The 18,814-nt window shown below is 49.7% G+C and overlaps 1 protein-coding gene across 1 annotated transcript; it reads right to left on the reverse strand.

Moving 5' to 3' along the window:
* Positions 1-17,368: 17,368 nt before the first annotated feature.
* LOC148593293 (olfactory receptor 14A16-like) lies at positions 17,369-18,289 on the reverse strand. The gene has a single exon (XM_088531468.1). The coding sequence runs from the start codon at positions 18,287-18,289 to the stop codon at positions 17,369-17,371; it is 921 nt and encodes a 306-aa protein (XP_088387594.1).
* Between the last annotated feature and the right edge of the window lie 525 nt (positions 18,290-18,814).

Consider the following 18,814-nt stretch of genomic DNA (forward strand, 5'->3'; position numbering starts at 1 on the left):
AATACTCCTATTAAACATGTTTGAAAGGGATTATCTGGTGTTGACATAGCTAACGTTACCCATACGTTTCTTGGCTGTTTGACCTAGTTTGGGACAAATGCTGCACAGCTGCTGAGGAAAGCCAGGGCCGTACACATCGCAAAGGGACTCATCTTGGTTTCCCGTCTGTCAAAACAAAAGCATAACCCCTTCCCCAAGTTACTAAGTCTTTTGGACCTTCCCACTTCCCTGTAACTAGACCTTTTATGGTAACTTGGGATCTCGGCTGTAAATTTTCTGACCGTTGGCCAAAGTGTTGAGTAACTCACCTGCTCATCTGCTCACCTTCTATGTTATAATTTAAAAAATTAAATACATATAAAGCTTTATCCAATCTTTCTTGGGGGCCATCTCTCTGAGCTCCCCCTCTCTGCTTAATGAACATATTTTTTAGGGTCTGGTGCGAGTGTTCAATAACTGCCTGCCCAGTAGGAGAATGAGGAATATTGAAGATATGTTGAACGCCCCATTGTTTAAGGAAGTCCTGGGTTTGCATAGCACCATACGCAGGCCCGTTGTCTGTTTTTATCATTTTTGGAACATCCATGACTGCAAAACATCTTAACCAGTGCTTACACACATCCTGACTTTTCTCCCCAGTATGTGACCATGCGTGAGTAATAAAGTAGGGATTGGCTCAGCAATTTAACAAAGTCCATAAATTTCACAATCAGGCCATCAGCAAATCAGCAATCAGCAATTGGGCCATCTCAAACCGTAGCTCCCTCCAAGTGCTTCAACAGGCCTTCAACATTTAAGGAATCTGTTCCAACATTAAGATTTAGAGTTGTGAATTTTTAAAAAGCCATGGTTGCAGCTACCAGTCCACCAGCTGTGTGGAGCCTGGTACTTTGGCTTGAACCTCAGTTTGCCACTCTGCGTCCACTGACATTTTCCAGGCAATGGCAGCCTTTTTAGTTCGCCCTGATCCATCTATGAAGACAGTAATACCTGAAAGGGGAGTTTGCTGCCAAAGAGACCTTGCTAATAAGGGAATGTTAGGAAGTTCGGACCACAACCTATGCAGGGGATAGTGAATGTTCCTCTGTCCTGCAAAGTCTGCTAAAGCCACCTGCATGGGTAAATGTTCTGCTAATAACCATTGCAAATTTTCCTTTGTTGCAGGAAGATAAATGAATCGTGGATCACTGCTGTTTAATATTCTTAAGTGCATTCTTGCTTTCTGAATTAACTGTGCATATTCTTCTGTCACAGTGATAATTTCTTTTTGATTGTCCATGAGGTAAAAGATCCACTCCAGCACTCAAAGTGGATCTGTCAATGACCCATACAGCAGGTGAATAAGCGAGCTGGAGCTGGCTTGCCTCCGCCGGGCCTTTGGGGCAGTTTTTCTTGAGATGGCCATTCTCTCCACATTGAAAACACTTCCCTGCCTCTTCCTTTTAAGGCAGGATTTGGTTTTTCTCAGTGAAATGCACCGCCGACGCATACATGACTGGCATAGCTGTTAATATTTCTAAGTTCCCCTGCTGAACTGCCTCTCTGCTAAATATTTCCAGTGATTCGACCCTCGATCCCCTTTTGTAACCTCGTTATGTGGGTCTGGGGCTGCAAATCAGGTTCCTTCTCCGGATCCCTGGGGCCTGGGTCGAACGAATGGTCGCACGGAGGATCAGCCACCCCAGCATACGGTGGTGCTGACGGTGCTGCTGCACGTGGCTGATTGCTTTTGTCCCCCTGAAGATCCCAGGCCATTTTTAAGGTGACCATGATCTGCCACCAGGTGCTCACATGTTTTACTACGGCTGTATCACCATCCACCGTCGCCTCCTTAAGGCGCTTTCCGAGTTCTTCCTACACCTCTCGCTGGAGTGTGCCTTCCTTCGGGAAAGTAGGTACCTTCTCCCGAATCCACTCTAGTAGAGTGACTAAATCCTTCCCAGAAACCTGCCGGTTCTCTTCGTGCACCATGTGCTGCAGCGCGTCCAGGCTGCGTTTCTGCCCTTGAGACAATCCGCCTGCCGTGGTTCCCAGGATGCTGTCCTCTAATTAGGTGATGGGTGCACACCGGAGTTCTTCCTGCTCCATTCCTGGTTTGGCTGGGCTATGCTGCCGGGTTTGGGCTTTGTGAGCTTCCCCTATGTTCTTGCCCCAACTTTGGGCACCATTTGCAGTGTCCGAAGCAACCGTGGTTTTTGGTCTTGTCAAACCAAAGACCTTTATTTAAGCACAATTTATAGAGCTTCTGACCCCAGAGACAGCCCCCACCCTGCCTGGCAGCGCGTTAAGCCCCAAACCCAACCAACCCATCAACCAGATGATCACGCGCTGATCACACGTGAGGCTGTCCAGTGAGCTCCTTGATCATGTGCTGGCCAGGTGGCTGCAACTCCCGCCTCTCCTGCTCAGCCCCCCATCTGCCGAGGGGGCATTCTTTGCTACTGACCTTAGGTTGACCTCCACAGGTGGTGACTTGTGTCTGGGGCCAGGGCACTGCTCTTTCCTAGACCCTCTCCTGGGAAAGCACTGCAGGAGCAAGCACACCCTGGAGAACAACCTTGCCCATGTCCCTGGGACCAATGACAGGGTCCCTTCTGTGTGAGAATGTGACACGCCAGCAGCAGGGCCATGGCTGCCCTTTGTACTCGGAGGTCCTTTCTGCCTGAGTAGCTGATAGCCCCAAACTTGTGACTCTGGGGACACTTATTGCTCTGGATGGGCCAGAGGGGGCTCTTAGCTCCCACAGGCTGTTGTGATGTCACCTCAGTGCCTGGTGGTGACAAGGCAGAAAAGGCCCATGGTTTGGATGTTGGTTGTGTTGGCCTTTCTGCCTTGGGACCTGGTAGGCCAGCAGCAGGCCCATGGCCTGAATGTTGTTAGTGAGGTTACTGCTGTGCCAGTCCCTGATAGGCCAGCAGCAGGGACATGGCCTGGATATTAATAGTGAGGTCACTGCTGTGCCTGATCCTGATAGGCCAAAAGCATGGATATGGCTCTGACGGTGACAGTGAGGTCACATCCTTCACTGTAGACCTGATGCCATCAGGAAGCTCTGGGTTGCTGAGGTTTCTTGTGACGTCACCTCTGTCCCTGCTGCTGATAGGCCAGAGCCAGCTGAAGGTTCCAGGGCACATTGTGAGGTCACTGCTGGCCCTGTGCAGGATTGGCCAGCAGCAGGACCAGCCCCAGCCAAGGGCCTGTGAGGGCCCCTCAGTGTGAGCAGTTGATCAGAGAACAGGGCTGTGATATGGACTGTGAGGACGTGTCTGTCTGTGTAGAGGACAAGCCGGAAACACTCTGGCTGTGCAGGGCTGTCCCCAGAGCGAGTCCTGGAGATGGAGATGGAGCAGCAGGTGAATGGCTGCTCCTCATCCATGGACGGGATCCCTGGAGTGCAGGAGCTCACAAGGGAGGTGAGCAGTGGGGCTGGAGGGAGAGGTGGGTGGCAGGGGTGGGACCTGCACAGAGAGCACGAGAATGGTAGGGAAGGAGACCTGGGCCAAGATAGCCAGGCTGGAGCTTCTCCAGTGAGGGGACACGTATTCCTGGCCATGGGCATTTCCTCTCACACAAAGCAGCCCAATGGGCACTCTCTCTTGTGCCTGACACTGGTTCAGCAAGAACAAGGTGCCACCGAAGATATCCATGGGCCTTGACAGCCTTTGATGCAGCCACCCAGAGGTCCTCATTAGCCCATTGCCTGTTCATGTCATGTGATGGGATGAAGAGGAGTTCAGAGGAGGAGAGCTAGAAGGGTTTGAGAGTGCAGGGCCTGGAGCAGAGACATGGCAGGGCAAGGGTGCCTCCCATTTATGCAGCACCCTGGATGTAGACGGGATAGGCTTTCCCTACAGCCAGTGCTGGAATGTCTGTGTTTGGGTACAGGATGGAAATGCAGGATGCCCTGGGGCACTTGTCCGGCCATCACTCCAAGGGGACATGGTTTTCTTGTGGGTGCCCTGCTGTATCTGCTAGAGACGTGTGGTTGTGCTGGACACCTCAGGCATCATACAAGGCCCTGCCAGCACTTTTCTGTGACATCAAATCAAGACTCTGCATTGAATTGCAAGAGCTGTTGGTAATCCTGCAATCTTCCCATACCTCAGCTTCATGGGGAGTGTTGCTGCTGTCGTAGTTGGCATCTGGGGTCATTTCAGATGGCCAAGACGGCCAATTCCCCATCTCGTGCTCTAGGATGATGCAGGTCTCCTAGTAGCTCCATCAGAGCAAGCAGACACTGACACATGCCTTGCACCTCCTCAGTCTCTTCTGCTGTCACCAGGGGTTTCTGTGGGAACTGCTGACCCTCACCCTGCATCTCCAGTGATTGTGGTGGAGCTTTGACAAGGACCTCGTGGGCAGATCTCTGTGCTCTGCTCACTTCAGTTTTGGCAAGGGCAATCCCACCATTGCTGTATTTGTGGAGTTTACAGGGGGGATGTGAATACGACTTCCGACTCAGATCTAAGCAGGTACAGCCCAGATTGATATTTCTGAATCAGCACCTAAACCCTGTGTCAATGACCTCCCCACTTGTTCACTCCTCAGTCTCCTGTCTAGTTAAGGGATGTGAAATGAGCCTTGCAGATTGAGACATTTCCAATTTTGATAGATCTTCATTCTCTGATGAAATAAATTGCAATATTAGAATATCTCTCTCTCCACTTGCTAGAAAAGGACAACAGGTGATTATTTTAGTTTATTGAAGTGCACTTTTCGCAGGATGAGGGGGTACGAGGGACAGAGAAATTGATGAGTTCAGCTGGGCCTCTGCTCCTGAGCGGGGCCAGGCTCCTGGGACGGAGGCAGCTCGTGGCAGCCTGGCAGCACTGCCCAGAGACAGCCGAGTGCAGGAGCAGCTCCTGTGCCAAGAGCAGCAGGGCTGCGGGCACTGCCTGCTGCTGCGGACAGCAGAGGAGAGAAGGCAGCGAGAGGTGAACAGCAGTGTGGAGTGGGAGCAGAGCTCATTGTGGGGGAATCTTCACAGCCCTTGAAACAGTGAGTCTCTGTCTGCAGGGCAATGCTGCTGAGGTCCTTGGAGGGGGTGTCTGCATCCCAGCCAAACCATGGCTCATAGTATTTTTAGTGGTCTCTATCCTGGAGCAAGCAGGGCATAGCAGGAGGAGGAGATGCTTCAGAGCAGGGATTCTCTGACACATGGTCAGAGGATCAGGGTATGCTTCTCTTGGCTATGCCACTTGAACACATGGCTGTAGGGCTGTGAAGGCAGGGAGTGCACCAAGGTCTGCCTGGGGCTGTGATTCAGAGCAGTGTCCCTGTACCTCATGGTGCTGTTTGCCCAGGGCAGTGACTCTGCCACCTGTGAGGGTCAACACACAGCCTCTCCAGGGAGCTCCCTGTGGTGCTGTGGGGAGAAGCTTTGGGTGGGAAGAGAGATCCCTGGCAGGGCAGGTTCTTTCTGCCTTTGAGAGGTGCTGCAGGGGTCAGGTTCTGCTCACAGCTCCAGCACATGCGCAGGACATGTCTGAGGGGTCCTTTCAAGAGGAAAATCAAGAGAAGAGCTGCTTGAAGGAGAAGGAGCTTTCCTTCAGGCCTCTGCACTTTCACTTGCCTAACGTTGACAGGGAGAATGAAGGAACAAGTTTTCTGTTTTGGCAATGAGCTGGGAGTCATAAACCTTCACTCAGAGAGATTTAAAGGTCTGTGAGAAATTTTGGTGAGCTGCTTCATCCCCACTTTAGCCTAAAGGCAGCATCAGCATTTCTTTGCAGCATCCCAGGACTTTATGTGGCCTGCTCATTCCAACCTGCAACCACAGAGCTGGCCCTGGACATTGCCAGAGGTTTCTGTAGGGCAGAACTGAGCACCCAGAGGGTGACATGGGATCTTTGAGCAGTGACAGGGACAAGACACTGGGACAGAGAAAGAGCTGCCAGCAGGGACAGCTCCGGGCAGCAGAGATGGGCAGGGAAGGAGAAGGAACTGCAGTGCATGGGACTCTGGCTGAACTCTGCAGCCAGAGCTGTGGCAGAGGAGAGGGGCATCTCTTTGGTGCCTCCCCACCAAAGGGCTGAGAGGGGCAGTGCTGCAATGTCCCCCTCTGCAAGGTGCCATACCCTGCAGGTAAAGTGAAGGTTTTCCAGAATGCCTCTCTGTCCCTCTCCTTGCCTCCCTTGGCAACAGGGTCATGGTGTTGCTCCTTAATCCTTCTCCAGCCCATGCTGCTCCTGTTCTTGCTCTCTGCTTACTGTTCTTGGGAGTATTCAGCTGCAGTTCAGGGACCAAAGCTACAAGTAGTGGAAAAGAGGGATTTCCAAGGGAGTGAGGTCTCCACAGCCCCATTCTGTCCTGTGGAGCTCCAGGAAATGCAGTACAGGGAAATGAGTTGACTGTCCCCTTAAGGAAAGTCCATCTTAAATCCTGACAATCATTTGGCTGCTACCTTGTGGTTTCCTGCAGGCTGCCACATGCCCTCCAGAAAGCCTCTGCTGTCTCATGGCATATCTGGTATCTCAGCGACCCATGGGGAACCTATGGAGATACTGATAGCATGGAAGTGATGGTGGGAGGCTGTAAATGAGCAGCAGAAATGGTCTTATGTGTTGTTTGCTAGAAGAGGAGTCTGGAGACCTCCCTTAGGTGAATGTAGAAAGGGTGAGAAGGTCAGAAATGGACAATCTTAAACTCCACTCTGCTCTCAGCAGGGGCTGCTCTGTTTTCAGACTAACATCATCCTCTAGCTAGAGGAGGCATGAGCCTCAGAGATCTGGGAATGAGACAAATAGATGAGAAAACTTTATTAATTTGTTTATTTTCCTTCTAAGAATGTCTTCTAACTTGTCACTGTTTTTTTCCTTGGTGAATTCCCCATATGTATGGGGAGGAAATGTCCAACAGCAGCTCCCTCAAAGAATTCCTGCTCCTGCCATTCTCAGACAGGCGGGAGCTGCAGCTCTTGCACTTCTCGCTGTTCCTGGCCATCTACCTGGCTGCCCTCCTGGCCAACAGCCTCATCATCACAGCCATAGCCTGCGACCACTGCCTCCACACCCCCATGTACTTCTTCCTCCTCAACCTCTCCCTCCTTTACTTTGGCTTCATCTCCACAACTATCCCCAAATCCGTTCACAATTCCCTGATGGACACCAGAGCCATTTCCTACTTGGGATGTGTTGGACAGGTCTTAAGTTTTACTATTTTCATATCAGCTGAGTATTCTCTTCTCACGGTCATGGCCTATGACCGCTATGTTGCCATCTGCAGACCCCTGCACTACGAGACCCTCCTGGGCAGCAGAGCTTGTGTCAGAATGGCAGCAGGTGCCTGGGCCAGTGGCTTTCTCAATGCTCTCCTGCACACTGGGAACACATTTTCCCTACCCTGCTGCAAAGGCAATGTGGTAGAGCAGTTCTTCTGTGAGATCCCCCAGATCCTTAAGCTCTCCTGTTCAGACGCCTTCCTCAGGAAAGCTGGGCTTCTTGTGGTAAGTGCCTGTTTAGGCTTTGGGTGTTCCACTTTCATTGTGATGTCCTACGTGCAGATCTTCAGAGCTGTGCTGAGTATCCCATCAGAGCAGGGCCGGCACAAAGCCTTTTCCATGTGCCTCCCGCACCTGGCCGTGGTCTCCCTGTTTGTCAGCACTGGTCTGTTTGCCTACCTGAAGGCCCCCTCCATCTCCTCCCCATCTCTGGATCTGGCGCTGGCTGTTCTGTACTCAGTGGTGCCTCCAGCACTGAATCCCCTCATCTACAGCATGAGGAACAAGGAGCTCAAGGATGCCATTAGGAAAGTGATTTCATGGACCTTTTTAAGCAATGGTAATTTTTCCACATCTCTCCACAAATGACTCTTTTTGTATCCCGTAACTGGATTGAGCATTGTTTCTTCAAGTTGTTTTCATTATGACTGTTACTAGTGATAATAATTGTTACCGTGTTGCTACATATCTACTTGTATTCATTCCCCTTTTTACGGTGTCTGCTCTGTCTCACCTGATACCCTCAGTTGTCTCGAATGCTGGAAAAGGACTGGCCACCTAACAGTATCTCTGTAATAAAGTAATTTCTATCAATACAGTGTGTGAAAGCTGGGCTTTTCCTCCAAAGCTGGTGTCAAGAATAGGCCCAAGGACTTGCACCTCTCTAGGGTCTGCTGCCTAGGATTCTCCATGGGTTCAGCAACACAGAGCTCAGAATCATGTAATGATCTTTCAGTGACCAAGGGCTGGTTTGAGAATTCACCTGTCAGAGTCCAAGGATAGTGGAGAGGCTGAATGGTCATGGATTTACACATGCACAGCTCTCCTACGTATTAAGGCACAGCGTCAGGCGGCTGTTCTCATGGAGGGGAAGCGGGAGGTGCCAGGAGAGCACAGAGATCCTCCTGGGACAGCATATGGCTGGGATGGACTGTGAGTAGAGCCTCATAAAGGGAGAGGTCCTCAAAGATGGAGTTTCTTAGAGGTAAAGCAGTGGGTATTCACAGGCAAAAGAGGACTCTGCAGTCTCAGGAGAGGCAGTGAGGACTCAACTGTCAGGAAGAAGGGAGAACGGAGAGCCCTCTGGGTCACCATCTATCAAATACCAGGGGCAGGATGTATAGGCACAAGTGGACACAACGAGCACCCTTGGAAACGCTCTGCAGTCCAGGTGCCCTGTACTGTGCAGTCACCTGCAGTCCCCTAGAGGGATTAGAGGTTGTGATACCCATTTGGTTGGGTCTGACTCCTACCCCCGGTCACAGGAGCAGTGAAATGTCACCCTTAGCCACTTCATTCCCCCCTCTCCCCTCTCCATACCCTTCCCAGCTCTGGATCTCTCTGTACTGGCCATTCTGTACTCAGTGGTGCCTCCAGCACTGAACCCCCTTGTCTACAGCATGAGGAACAAGTTGCTCAAGGAGGCGCTGAGGAAACTTCCTCAATGGGTACAATGTCAGTGCCAAAACCTGTCCTGTGTGCAATCACTTGTCATTCCCATGTACTTGGCATGAAACATGTGCTCTTCATTTATTTCTTTCTTAATCTTTACTCTTACCTTCCTGATAAAATAATAATAATAAATAATCATTTAAAATACAAAACAACAATACGGCAGGAACAAAAGGCAGACTAGGGAAAATACTGGCCTGCTGCTAAATGGGCCAAGAGCCCTGGTGGGAGAGGACACGGAAAAGACCACCTTTGCCCTAGAGAGTTGTCCTGCTTTGTTCTTTACACCGAAGGATGTAGGGAGGAGGAATCTGTTACCTGATTAACAAATATCGCATGAAAACCAGGACACCCGTTTACCAAATGAAGAGTACAGCAACACTTGCCTCCTCACTATCCTTGAACAGGCAACTGCTGCCTCATAGAACTCCGGGTGCAACTTGTGTCCTTGGTTACGTCTTCAGACCTGGATCAAAACACTTCTGGCTCCCTCCAACTGATCTTGATTTGAGGGTGAGCACCTGCAGAAAGCAGCACCAGACCAGAAGTACAGCTGCCTTCAGAAACACTGTGGCCTGCAAGGCTGAAAATCAGAGGCCAACCTTCCTGAGAGCTGCAATGGGCATCTGCAAAGAACACGGTGTTTTGCCAATTGACTGGGACAGATGGGGCGATGGAAAGAACCAGACACCACTGGAAATAATGGTTTATTTCACTATTAATATTAAGGCAGTACAGAATGATACATTTAATAAAATAAGCTTATTACACACTCGGTTTTAGAAACAGAGAAAATAAGCAAGGTAATGCACCTAACCATTACTATATGAGAAAGGGAATAGTGATTAAAAGATACATCACCAATTGCCTAAATATGCCATCATATGCCATCATCATCCAGATCCGCAGTCACTGAGGAGTCCCTATTGTGGCGAGGATTTGGAGAACCTTCCCGGCAACTGGGAGGTCTTACGTGGTGCATCCACCCATGAGGTCTCCAACATCGCAGCAACAGTGTCCATCTTTTATAGAGCCAAATCAGCAAATGATGATAACTTGCATTTTGTTTGTGAGCGGTTACAGAGTTAGAGTTAGAGGGTTAGAGGGTTTAGTATTAGAAGTTTTAGGGTGAGAGGGTTAGAAAACTTAGGGTTAGGGTTAGAGGGAAGGAGGATTAGCTGTAGAGAGTAGGAGCGTTTGGGGAAGAGTGTTTGGGGGTAGAGTTAGAAGTTTGAAAGGGTCGAGAGTTTAGGGTTAGAGGATTTAGGACTAGAGTGTTTAGGGTTAGCAGGTTAGAGTTTGCGGGTTTAGGGTTTAGGGTCAGGGTTATAAGGTTTAGGGTTAGAGTTGGAGGGGATAGAGGTTATAGCGTAAGAGAGTTAGAGGGTTAGGGGTTAGTTTTAGAGGGTTTAGAGTTTACTATTAGAGAGTTAGAGGGTTTAGAGGGTTTAGGTTTAGGGTAGGCGGTTTAGGGCTAGGTGTTTCAGCGTTAGAGGGTTGGGGGTTAGTGTTAGAGAGCTTAGGGATAGGGTTAGAGGGTTTAGGGTTAGAGAGTTAGGTTTAGAAGGTTATGGGTCAGGGTTGGGGGGTTGGGAGGCTAGCTTGTTAGGGTTAGAGAGTTAGGGGTTAGGGGGTTTGAGGATTTAGGGTTTGAAGATTTAGGGCTAGAGGATTAAAGGTTAGAGGGTTTAGGGTAACGGTTAGAGGGTTAGGGGTTTGGGCTAGGTTTAGAGAGTTTCGGGTTGACTGTTACCGTTTAGAGGTAGGGTTAGGATTAGAGTGTTTAGCGTTAGAGGGTGAGTGGGTTTGGGGTTAGCGTTTGGGGGTTTAGGGTTTGGAGAGTTTAGTCTTAGGGTTTGGGGGTTAGGGTGTTATGGTTAGTTGGGGTTTTAGGTTTGTGCTTAGGTTAGAAACAGGTCAGGGGTTAGAGGTTAGGGTTAGGGTTTTAGGGTTGTGGATTAGGATTAGGGTTAGGCCAGAGGAGAGTTGTGTGATAGCACAGATATGAAGGGAGGTCACTGCTTTGCAGCATGTGCAAGGACACGTCTCTCCTCCCTGCCTAGCTCTTCTATCTCCATGGCAGTGACCTGCTGAGCTCCCAGTGACACGATCCGAGGTCACAGTGAGATGTGCGTCATCACAAGGAGGTCTCCCTGGTGCCAGAGTGGTGCCCTCCCTTCCCTGTGTGGCCCAGGCTCTGCTGGGCACTGCTCATGTGCTCCCCAGTGTTGCCCTTTGGAGCCACATCCCAGAGCCAGGAGGAGCAGAGAGATGTCTCTTCATGTCCTGGAAAGCAATCACCTCATTTCCCCCCAGATATTTCCCAAAACCTGCTGATAATCCTTCAGGAATATCTCCAGATGATGCCAAAAACTGAAAAATGTCTCAAAGGGAGCCCTGGAGAGGACACTTCTGCACTCCTGCACTGTCACATCTCTTCTCCAGGCAGTCCAGTGAGGGAATTTAGGGCTTCAGGGTGGTCCAAGACAGGATCAAAGTTATGGGGGATGAAACAGCACAAAGTGTGGCCACAGGTCGATATGTTTTGGGGAGCCTCAAATCTTATTTCTGCAGTGAGTGACTCTTCCAGTAACAGCAGGATGTAGGACTAGACAGGACAGGACACAGCCTTCTTCCCAGAGGTACCAAGGGAGGATCTCTGTTTTTAAGGCTCCCCAGCAGGGTTTCTTACACTGTGATGCTTAAGATAGACATGAGACAGCAGAAAAGAGTAAATGGCAATGGCAAAAGCTGTGAGAAATTTTGGAAAGTAGGACCTGATTTTTCAATTATTGCATTGAAGATATTCTAGAGACTTCCTTAAAACATTGTTTTAACAGGAGTGTAGTCAATTTATTCAAAGTTGGCCACACCAAAACAGAGTATTTCCTTGAAGGTGGTCCCCTACTTTCCTCACCAGTTGAGAAAGGACAACACCTCAGTGTGCGACGTGCTCAGTGCAAAGAGTGAGAGGTGACAAGGACAGCTGTGGGCAGGGGTCGTTTTCTGAGCACTGGGTGGGACACTGAGCACTGAGCACTCAGTACTGTGAGACACAGTGTCCCACTAAGGTAGGACACTGAAATATCCTGTTAATGGTGTAGACCCGTTTACAACACAAATGTTTAGAAAATGTCTTAAAAATAGAAAGAAATTAAGAAAAAGAATTAAATAAATGCTCTATTATACTTTCCACCTTTCTTCATTTGTTCTATTTTAGCACACTAGCCTTCTGCATGATCGTTTTTTCTTGAAAAGGAAAGTGATTTCCTAAACGGGATGGAATGCAGTCCCAGAGTCCTGGACAACTGGTGCCATTGCAGGTGCCATGGTCTCCCAGCCTCCCTCTGCAGCTCCAAGGGCCTCTGGTCTCCTGCAGGTCCCTGTGAGAGCTGTCAGGCCCACGCAGGTCCTTCACAGACACTGGAACGTCTCCAAGTGTTGCTGGGTGCTGGTGGTTGGACACTCGAGCTCTGCCTGCAAAGGTGAAGGAATGTTTTCAATGTTAGGGAAAATATGAGCACACTTTCAACATCTCAGATGTTTGGCTTATGTTTGGCTTATCAAAGTTTTCCAGTGATGAAAGAGTGGAAATCTTCAGGAACTGTCTGAATCTGGTGTGAAGAATTATTGATCTGCCCTTTAGTTTCCACTGCTCTGTCCCTTAAACTGTAGATGGCATCTCTGTGATATCTCACATATTTTACATGTCTTGAATACATAAATCATTTCTAACGTCATATTTGCATCTAATCACTTAGACATATGCATTTCTCCCCCTCTCCCCCCCAGTTTTTTCCCTTGCTCATTTTTCTATCAGAAACCTCTCAGCTCTCCAGTCATCTCTCTCAGATTCAGGGAGTTTAAACCTTGCCTTGCCTTTCAGGACTCTCGCTATGTCTTTTACTTTTCATGATTCTTTTATTTTGTTTCTAAATTTTACTATTAATGTGTTAGAACTTTACTATTATTGTTTCTAAACTTTACTATTCATGTGTAAAATCTCAAAGATTTTGGTGGACTTCTTGGTGGACTTCATTGGAGGTAACTCAGACTTGACATACAGTTGAGGACTGCAAGACAAATCCTTCTGTGCCTGCTTGCAGCTAGTTCACAGGGGAATCGGTGCACATGAGCTGTAACATTCATCTACTGCCTGGAGTAGAAACAGGTCCAATTTGAACCAGCGATCCAAGCAGCACCCACTGGCTGATGAGAGAAATGACAGGGTTGAAGAGCTGGGCAGGAAGGTTCTTCATACAGGTATCCTCTCAAAAATCCTGCTTTTTTTTTTTTATATATGTCCAGACATCATTGGGAGAAACTGTAAGAACTGGAGAATGTAGGTATGACTCCTTCTGAAAACTGAGGGACAAAAAAGGCTTAAAAAGCAGCCATCTATCTTTTTCAGGTGCCTAACGAAATCTAACTTCAACACAGTCTTAAAAACTCTCCAATTAGCCAAACAAGAACTGAAGCTCGGAGAACATTATGGCAAGAGGCATTGGCTCCTGAGGGTTTTGCTTCTTAATGTCCCCGTGGGGGTATTTGGTACTTTGCACATAGACCTCCAATGCTGGGAGGAACTTGAAGAAACCTCTCAAGAAGTTAAAGTCAGAAGAAAATCTCCAAGTTTCTAGGAGGGTTAATGGGTCTCTCTGAGGACCGTTATGAGCAAAGCCTCCCTAGTGGCTGATTCGAGCAGAAAGGTGGAGGTCCTGATTGCAGGTAGGCAAAGGCAATGTGCAGGTGCCTCTGATACCAGGTCATCTCTTCTTGTGTGTTATCAAGCAGATGGGCCAGTCACAGGTGCCCAGTTCCTGAGCAGGTGGATCCTTTCCATCATGCTTTGCCCAAGGCTCTTGGTGGGGGCAGCGTTCCAGGGCAGGACACCAACAGAGCACATTGTGTTTCCCTGAGGGAAAGCAGCAAGGAGGACCTCTTGTCATTAGGAAGAAGCTTCTTCTCTGAGTCCTCAGTGGCAGAACCACTAGCCATGGCTAAGAGAACAAAGACCTGGTTCTTTTGGAGGTTTTCAACCATGCCAGTGCCCTCTGCCATCTCCCCATGAGATTGTTCTGCACTTTCCCATGCTTGCACTTGTTTCCCTGCAGCTTGTAGATAATCAAGCTGCTTTCCTACCTTGTCCTCACTGCAGGACTTCCCCAATGTCTCTCTGCACTCACTGGCTGTTTTTTGAAACAGAAAGGCCTGTGCTGATCTCAGGTCTCCTCTGGGTGAGATCTGGGTCATCCTATTTCTGTCTGAAATACACCCATGGTCGCAGAAAAGCTGAAGGTTTTCCCTAAGGTCAACATGGGAAGACCTGGGGTGAAGAAAGTAGAATGAAAGAATCATTCCAGCCGTGAGGGTCCTCAGGGCAGTCTGGCTCCATCTTCTTGGTGCTATCTTGGTGCGCGTGGGGAGGCTGTTATTAGGTCAGCCCACAGCCTTCCCTTCTCCAGACTGAAGAAATCCAGCTCTCTTGTCCTCCCATAGCGACAAAGACAGCATTAGCTGTGTGTTCCCTGGATGTTAATGCCTCTTCCAGTCCTGGAATCATTTTCATCTACAAAAGACCTGAAGAATGCCAGAGTGAAGTTGCTCAGGAATGATTCAAGTCCTTGCTGTCTGCTTCTAGGCACATTTGCAAAATCACAGAATCACAGAATGGTTGAGGTTGGAAGAGATCTCTAGATGATCTCTGGATCATCTAGTCCAACACCCCTGCTCAAGCAGGGACACCTAAATTATGTTGCACTGGGTTGCATCCAGGCAGGTTCGGAAGATCTCCAGAGAAGGGACTCTCTGGGCAGCCTGTTCCAGTGCTCTGCCACTCTCACAGTAAAGAAGTTTTTCCTCATATGGAGATGAAACTTCCTAAGTTTCAGTTTGTACCCATTACTCCTTGTCTTACTGCTGGCCACCACTTTAAAACAGTTTGGCCCCATCCTCTTTACATTCTCCCCTCAGGTATTTGCAAATGCTGAGAAGATCCCCCCTCAATCTTCTCTTCTCCAGGCTGAACAGGTCTGACTCACTTAGTCTTTCCTTGTAAATTAGATGCACGTTACTCATGTGCCCAGAAAGGGAGGACTTTCCTGATGGACTACAGACTGAGCCATAAGCCAGCAATGTGCTTTTGTGATCTACAAAAGAGAAGGCAGAGATGGGATCTTAGCAGTGTGCCCAAATACCTGAAGGGCGTGTGCTGAGAGAATGGGGCCAGACATTCTCAGTGTGGGGCAGTGATATGATAAGAGGCAACAGTCACAAACTGAAGCAGAGGAAGTTCTGCCTGAGTTTCAGAGAAAACCTCTTGAGTGTGAGGGTGACAGTGCATTGGCAGAGATTGTCCAGAGAGGATGTGGAGTCTCCTTCCCAAAGATATTCCAAACTGACCTGGATGTGATCCTGTGCGACATGGTCTACGTGACCCTGCTTGTGCAGGGGGGTTGGACTAGATGATCTCCAGAGGTGCCTTCTAAGCTGAGGCATTCTGGGATTCTGTGGGATCTCCTCAGCTCCCACCTTTCCTTGTCAAGGCTTTGTGGACTGCAGGGTGGTGGCAGGTGCAAGGCAGAGCTGGGCAGTGAGGTCAGCTGGTCAGAATGCGAGAGGTGCAGGGCCAGGCTCTGCCATGTCCATGGCATGACCAGGCCAAGGACAAGGACAGCAGCTCCCTGATAAGGGGGGTGAGGCCCTACAGTGAGGCCAACCACTCTCTCTTCCCTGCTCTTGTGCCCAGCAGATCCCCTCCTTGTCTGCCTGCAGCTCCTCCAAGCCCACCACACTGCCCAGCACAGTCCAGCAGAGGACCCCAGGTCCTGCAGACCCTCCAGAAGCTCCTGTCCTGAGCTGGGCACACAGAAACCTGGCTCTCCTTTGCATTTTCTATCTCAGGATGTTACCTTGCTTCTTTCCTGGGACATCTCTGCTCCCCACAGAGCCTTTTCCCAGATCAGTGTCCTCATTGCTGGCTAGGCTGTTGCTGCACCTGCCCTGTTCTGGTGATGCTGCTTTGCAGAGTGAGCAGCTGTAGGACTATGGTCCATGGTGGACAGAGAGAGAAGCAGACCCAGTTTGGCTGGGACTACCACCACCAATACTGGTGACACACAACCCCAGAGTGTTTGCAATGGGAGGAGATGTGTTTAGCTGGGCACTAGCTCCCGTCTCTGGTGTTTCACAGCAGGATTCACCCTCCAGTGCCACTTCCCTTGCCCTCTTGGGTCCCCATCGTCTCTCCAAGGGCTGAAAGACCTCCTTTCCTCATGTGCACTTGGATTTAAAGCTCTCCTTCTGGCTACTCCATGGTGGACCATCCCTCATTTTGTGAGGCCCAACTCACAGCCCTCACCTGGACTGTGGAGATCTTCTAAGCTCTCCTGGGGATCTCCTGGAGATTCTCCTCCAGAAGGATGGAGGACAAATCCCATCAGCACTGTCACCTGTGAGACCATCTGCTGCGGGTGATTCAGAAACAATTTCCCATCTCCATTGCCACTGGCCACTGAGAGGTGAACTCTGAGTGTTGCCCTTGGTCCCTAGGAGATCACACAGATCAAACACCCTTGGAGCTCGTCCCCTAGAGCCTATGGAGTCCACAAGCAGAACACGAGACCCCTTTGAGATCCATCTGTGAAGAAAGGCCATGCTTGAGGCAAATCGCAGAGGAGATGCTCTTTTGTTACAGGAAATGTTCTTGTGGAGGCCAGGTTTGGCATAAGGGTGCCCAGGCCCTAGTCCTTCCTGAGATCACAGAAATGTAGCAGGAAGCACCATGTCACAAGAGCACTTAGGGCAAATAGGCACAAGAGAGCACAGCAGGACAGTGTGAAATTGAGAAGAGCCTTGAAAAGAGGAAAAAAAAAAGTGGGCCCTTTGAAGGGTGCAACAAGGAAATGCCTGCTATGGCAGTGTGGAGGTGGCCCTGAGCAGCAGAGCTCTGTCCCCACAGGCTGCATCCAGCCTCTCCTCCCCTCCACTCATGCCCCACTTGGACTGTTGGAGCAGTGCAGAAGGAAGGGACCAGTGCCAGACGACACATGACTATGACCTCCATGGGATAGCAGGTAAAATTGCCCCCCGATTGTGGCTAGGGGAGCTGAGTTCTCCACAGGAGCCATGGTCTCACCCTGTCTGTACTCATGTGAGCCTGACTCTGTGTCCCTGAGCTCCAGTGCTGGAAGAGACAGTGCACAGGGAAACTCTCCTCATTGCATGGGAGACATCGGAAGTTGCTTAGTGGGGCTCAGAGTCTCCTCCCTCTTTGCTGGTGAAGGGGGAAGCCTGGCATCCTGCTTCAACATGGTCCCTGTGGCAAATTCAAAAGAGACATTCCTGCGGAGAAATGCCATGAATCACACTATATATTTTTCCCTTACTGTAATATAAGAGAAAAAAAGCAAGCAAGAAAAAAATGAACAACACTTATTCTTAATGCCAAATCCCCTAGGACAGATCTTGTTGCTGGCACTAAACCCGCTGGATGAGTTTCCTTAGGGCATTCTTGAGCTCGTCGTTCCTTAGGATGTAGATGAGGGGGTTCAGTGTTGGAGGCACCAGTGAGTACAGAACGGCCACCACCAGATTCACAATTGGGGAGGAGATGGGAGGGGGCTTCAGGTAGGCAACCATGCCAGTGCTGACAAACAGAGAGACCACAGCCAGGTGTGGGAGGCACATGGAAAAGGCTTTGTGCTGGCCCTGCTCTGAGGGGATCCTCAGCACAGCTCTGAAGATCTGCACGTAGGACACCACAATGAAAATGAAACACCCAAAGCCTAAACAGACACTACTCACAAGAAGCCCAGCTTCCCTGAGGTAGGAATCTGAGCAGGACAGCCTGAGGATCTGAGGAACCTCACAAAAGAACTGCTCCACCACGTTGCCGTGGCAGGGTGGAATGGAAAATGTGTTCCCAGTGTGCAGGAGAGCAAGGAGAAAACCACAGGCCCAGGCAGCTGCTGCCATTTTGACACAAGCTCTCCTGTCCATGAGGGTCCCATAGTACAGGGGTCTGCAGATGGCAACGTAGCGGTCATAGGCCATGACTGTGAGGAGTGAAAATTCTGCTGAAAACAAGATTGATAACAGGAAGATCTGTGCAGCACATCCTGAGTAGGAAATGGTCCTGTTGTTCCAAAGGGAAATGCTCATGGATTTGGGGACAGTGGTGGAGATGGAGCCCAGGTCAAGGAGGGAGAGGTTGAGGAGGAAGAAGTACATGGGGGTGTGGAGGTGGTGGTCGCAGGCTACGGCTGTGATGATGAGGCCGTTGGCCAGGAGGGCAGCCAGGTAGATGCTCAGGAAGAGCGAGAAGTGCAAGAGCTGCAGCTCCCGCCTGTCTGCAAATGGCAGGAGGAAGAACTCGCTGAAGGAGCTGCTGTTGGACATTAGTTCCTTAGGGGCACAGGAGTCCTGTCCAAGGAAGGAAAGAAAGCCAAAAGTTAAAGCAGGCTTTTCTGAGCCAAATGATTTCAGTTTCTCAAGGAACTCCCCGCATTTCCTCTCTCCCTTATTTCAGCTCCCTTTCTGGTTCTCTACTTTGAAATGGCTGAGTGTGCCACGTGCAGCAGGGACTCCTCCCCATAGCTCTGGAGGAGTTATTTCTGCTTTGCTGCGGGTGGAAATAGATGTACTAGTCTTTGAGTAGTATTTGTGGAGATACCTTGGAATAGCATATTGCATTGCTTGGAATGGACTTAGTCCAAAGACCAAGTGGGAATATTCTCCATCGAGCAGCACGAGAGCTGAATACAGCCCTCACACCAGTTGTATCTGAAGGAGAAAAGCTCTGTGAGGGATTCACCCCCATCAGTCTTGCCCTCCTCAACAGAGATATTTGTATCTGAGTCTGCCACAGCAGATCTCACTCCAACAAGGGAGAACAACAGTCAAAAGGAAACAAGGATAGACCTT

This window comes from Tinamus guttatus, unplaced genomic scaffold (genome assembly GCF_059628265.1).
Source record: "Tinamus guttatus ecotype Peru unplaced genomic scaffold, ASM5962826v1 Tinamus_guttatus_pri_ptg000420l, whole genome shotgun sequence".
NCBI classification, from domain to species: domain Eukaryota; kingdom Metazoa; phylum Chordata; class Aves; order Tinamiformes; family Tinamidae; genus Tinamus; species Tinamus guttatus.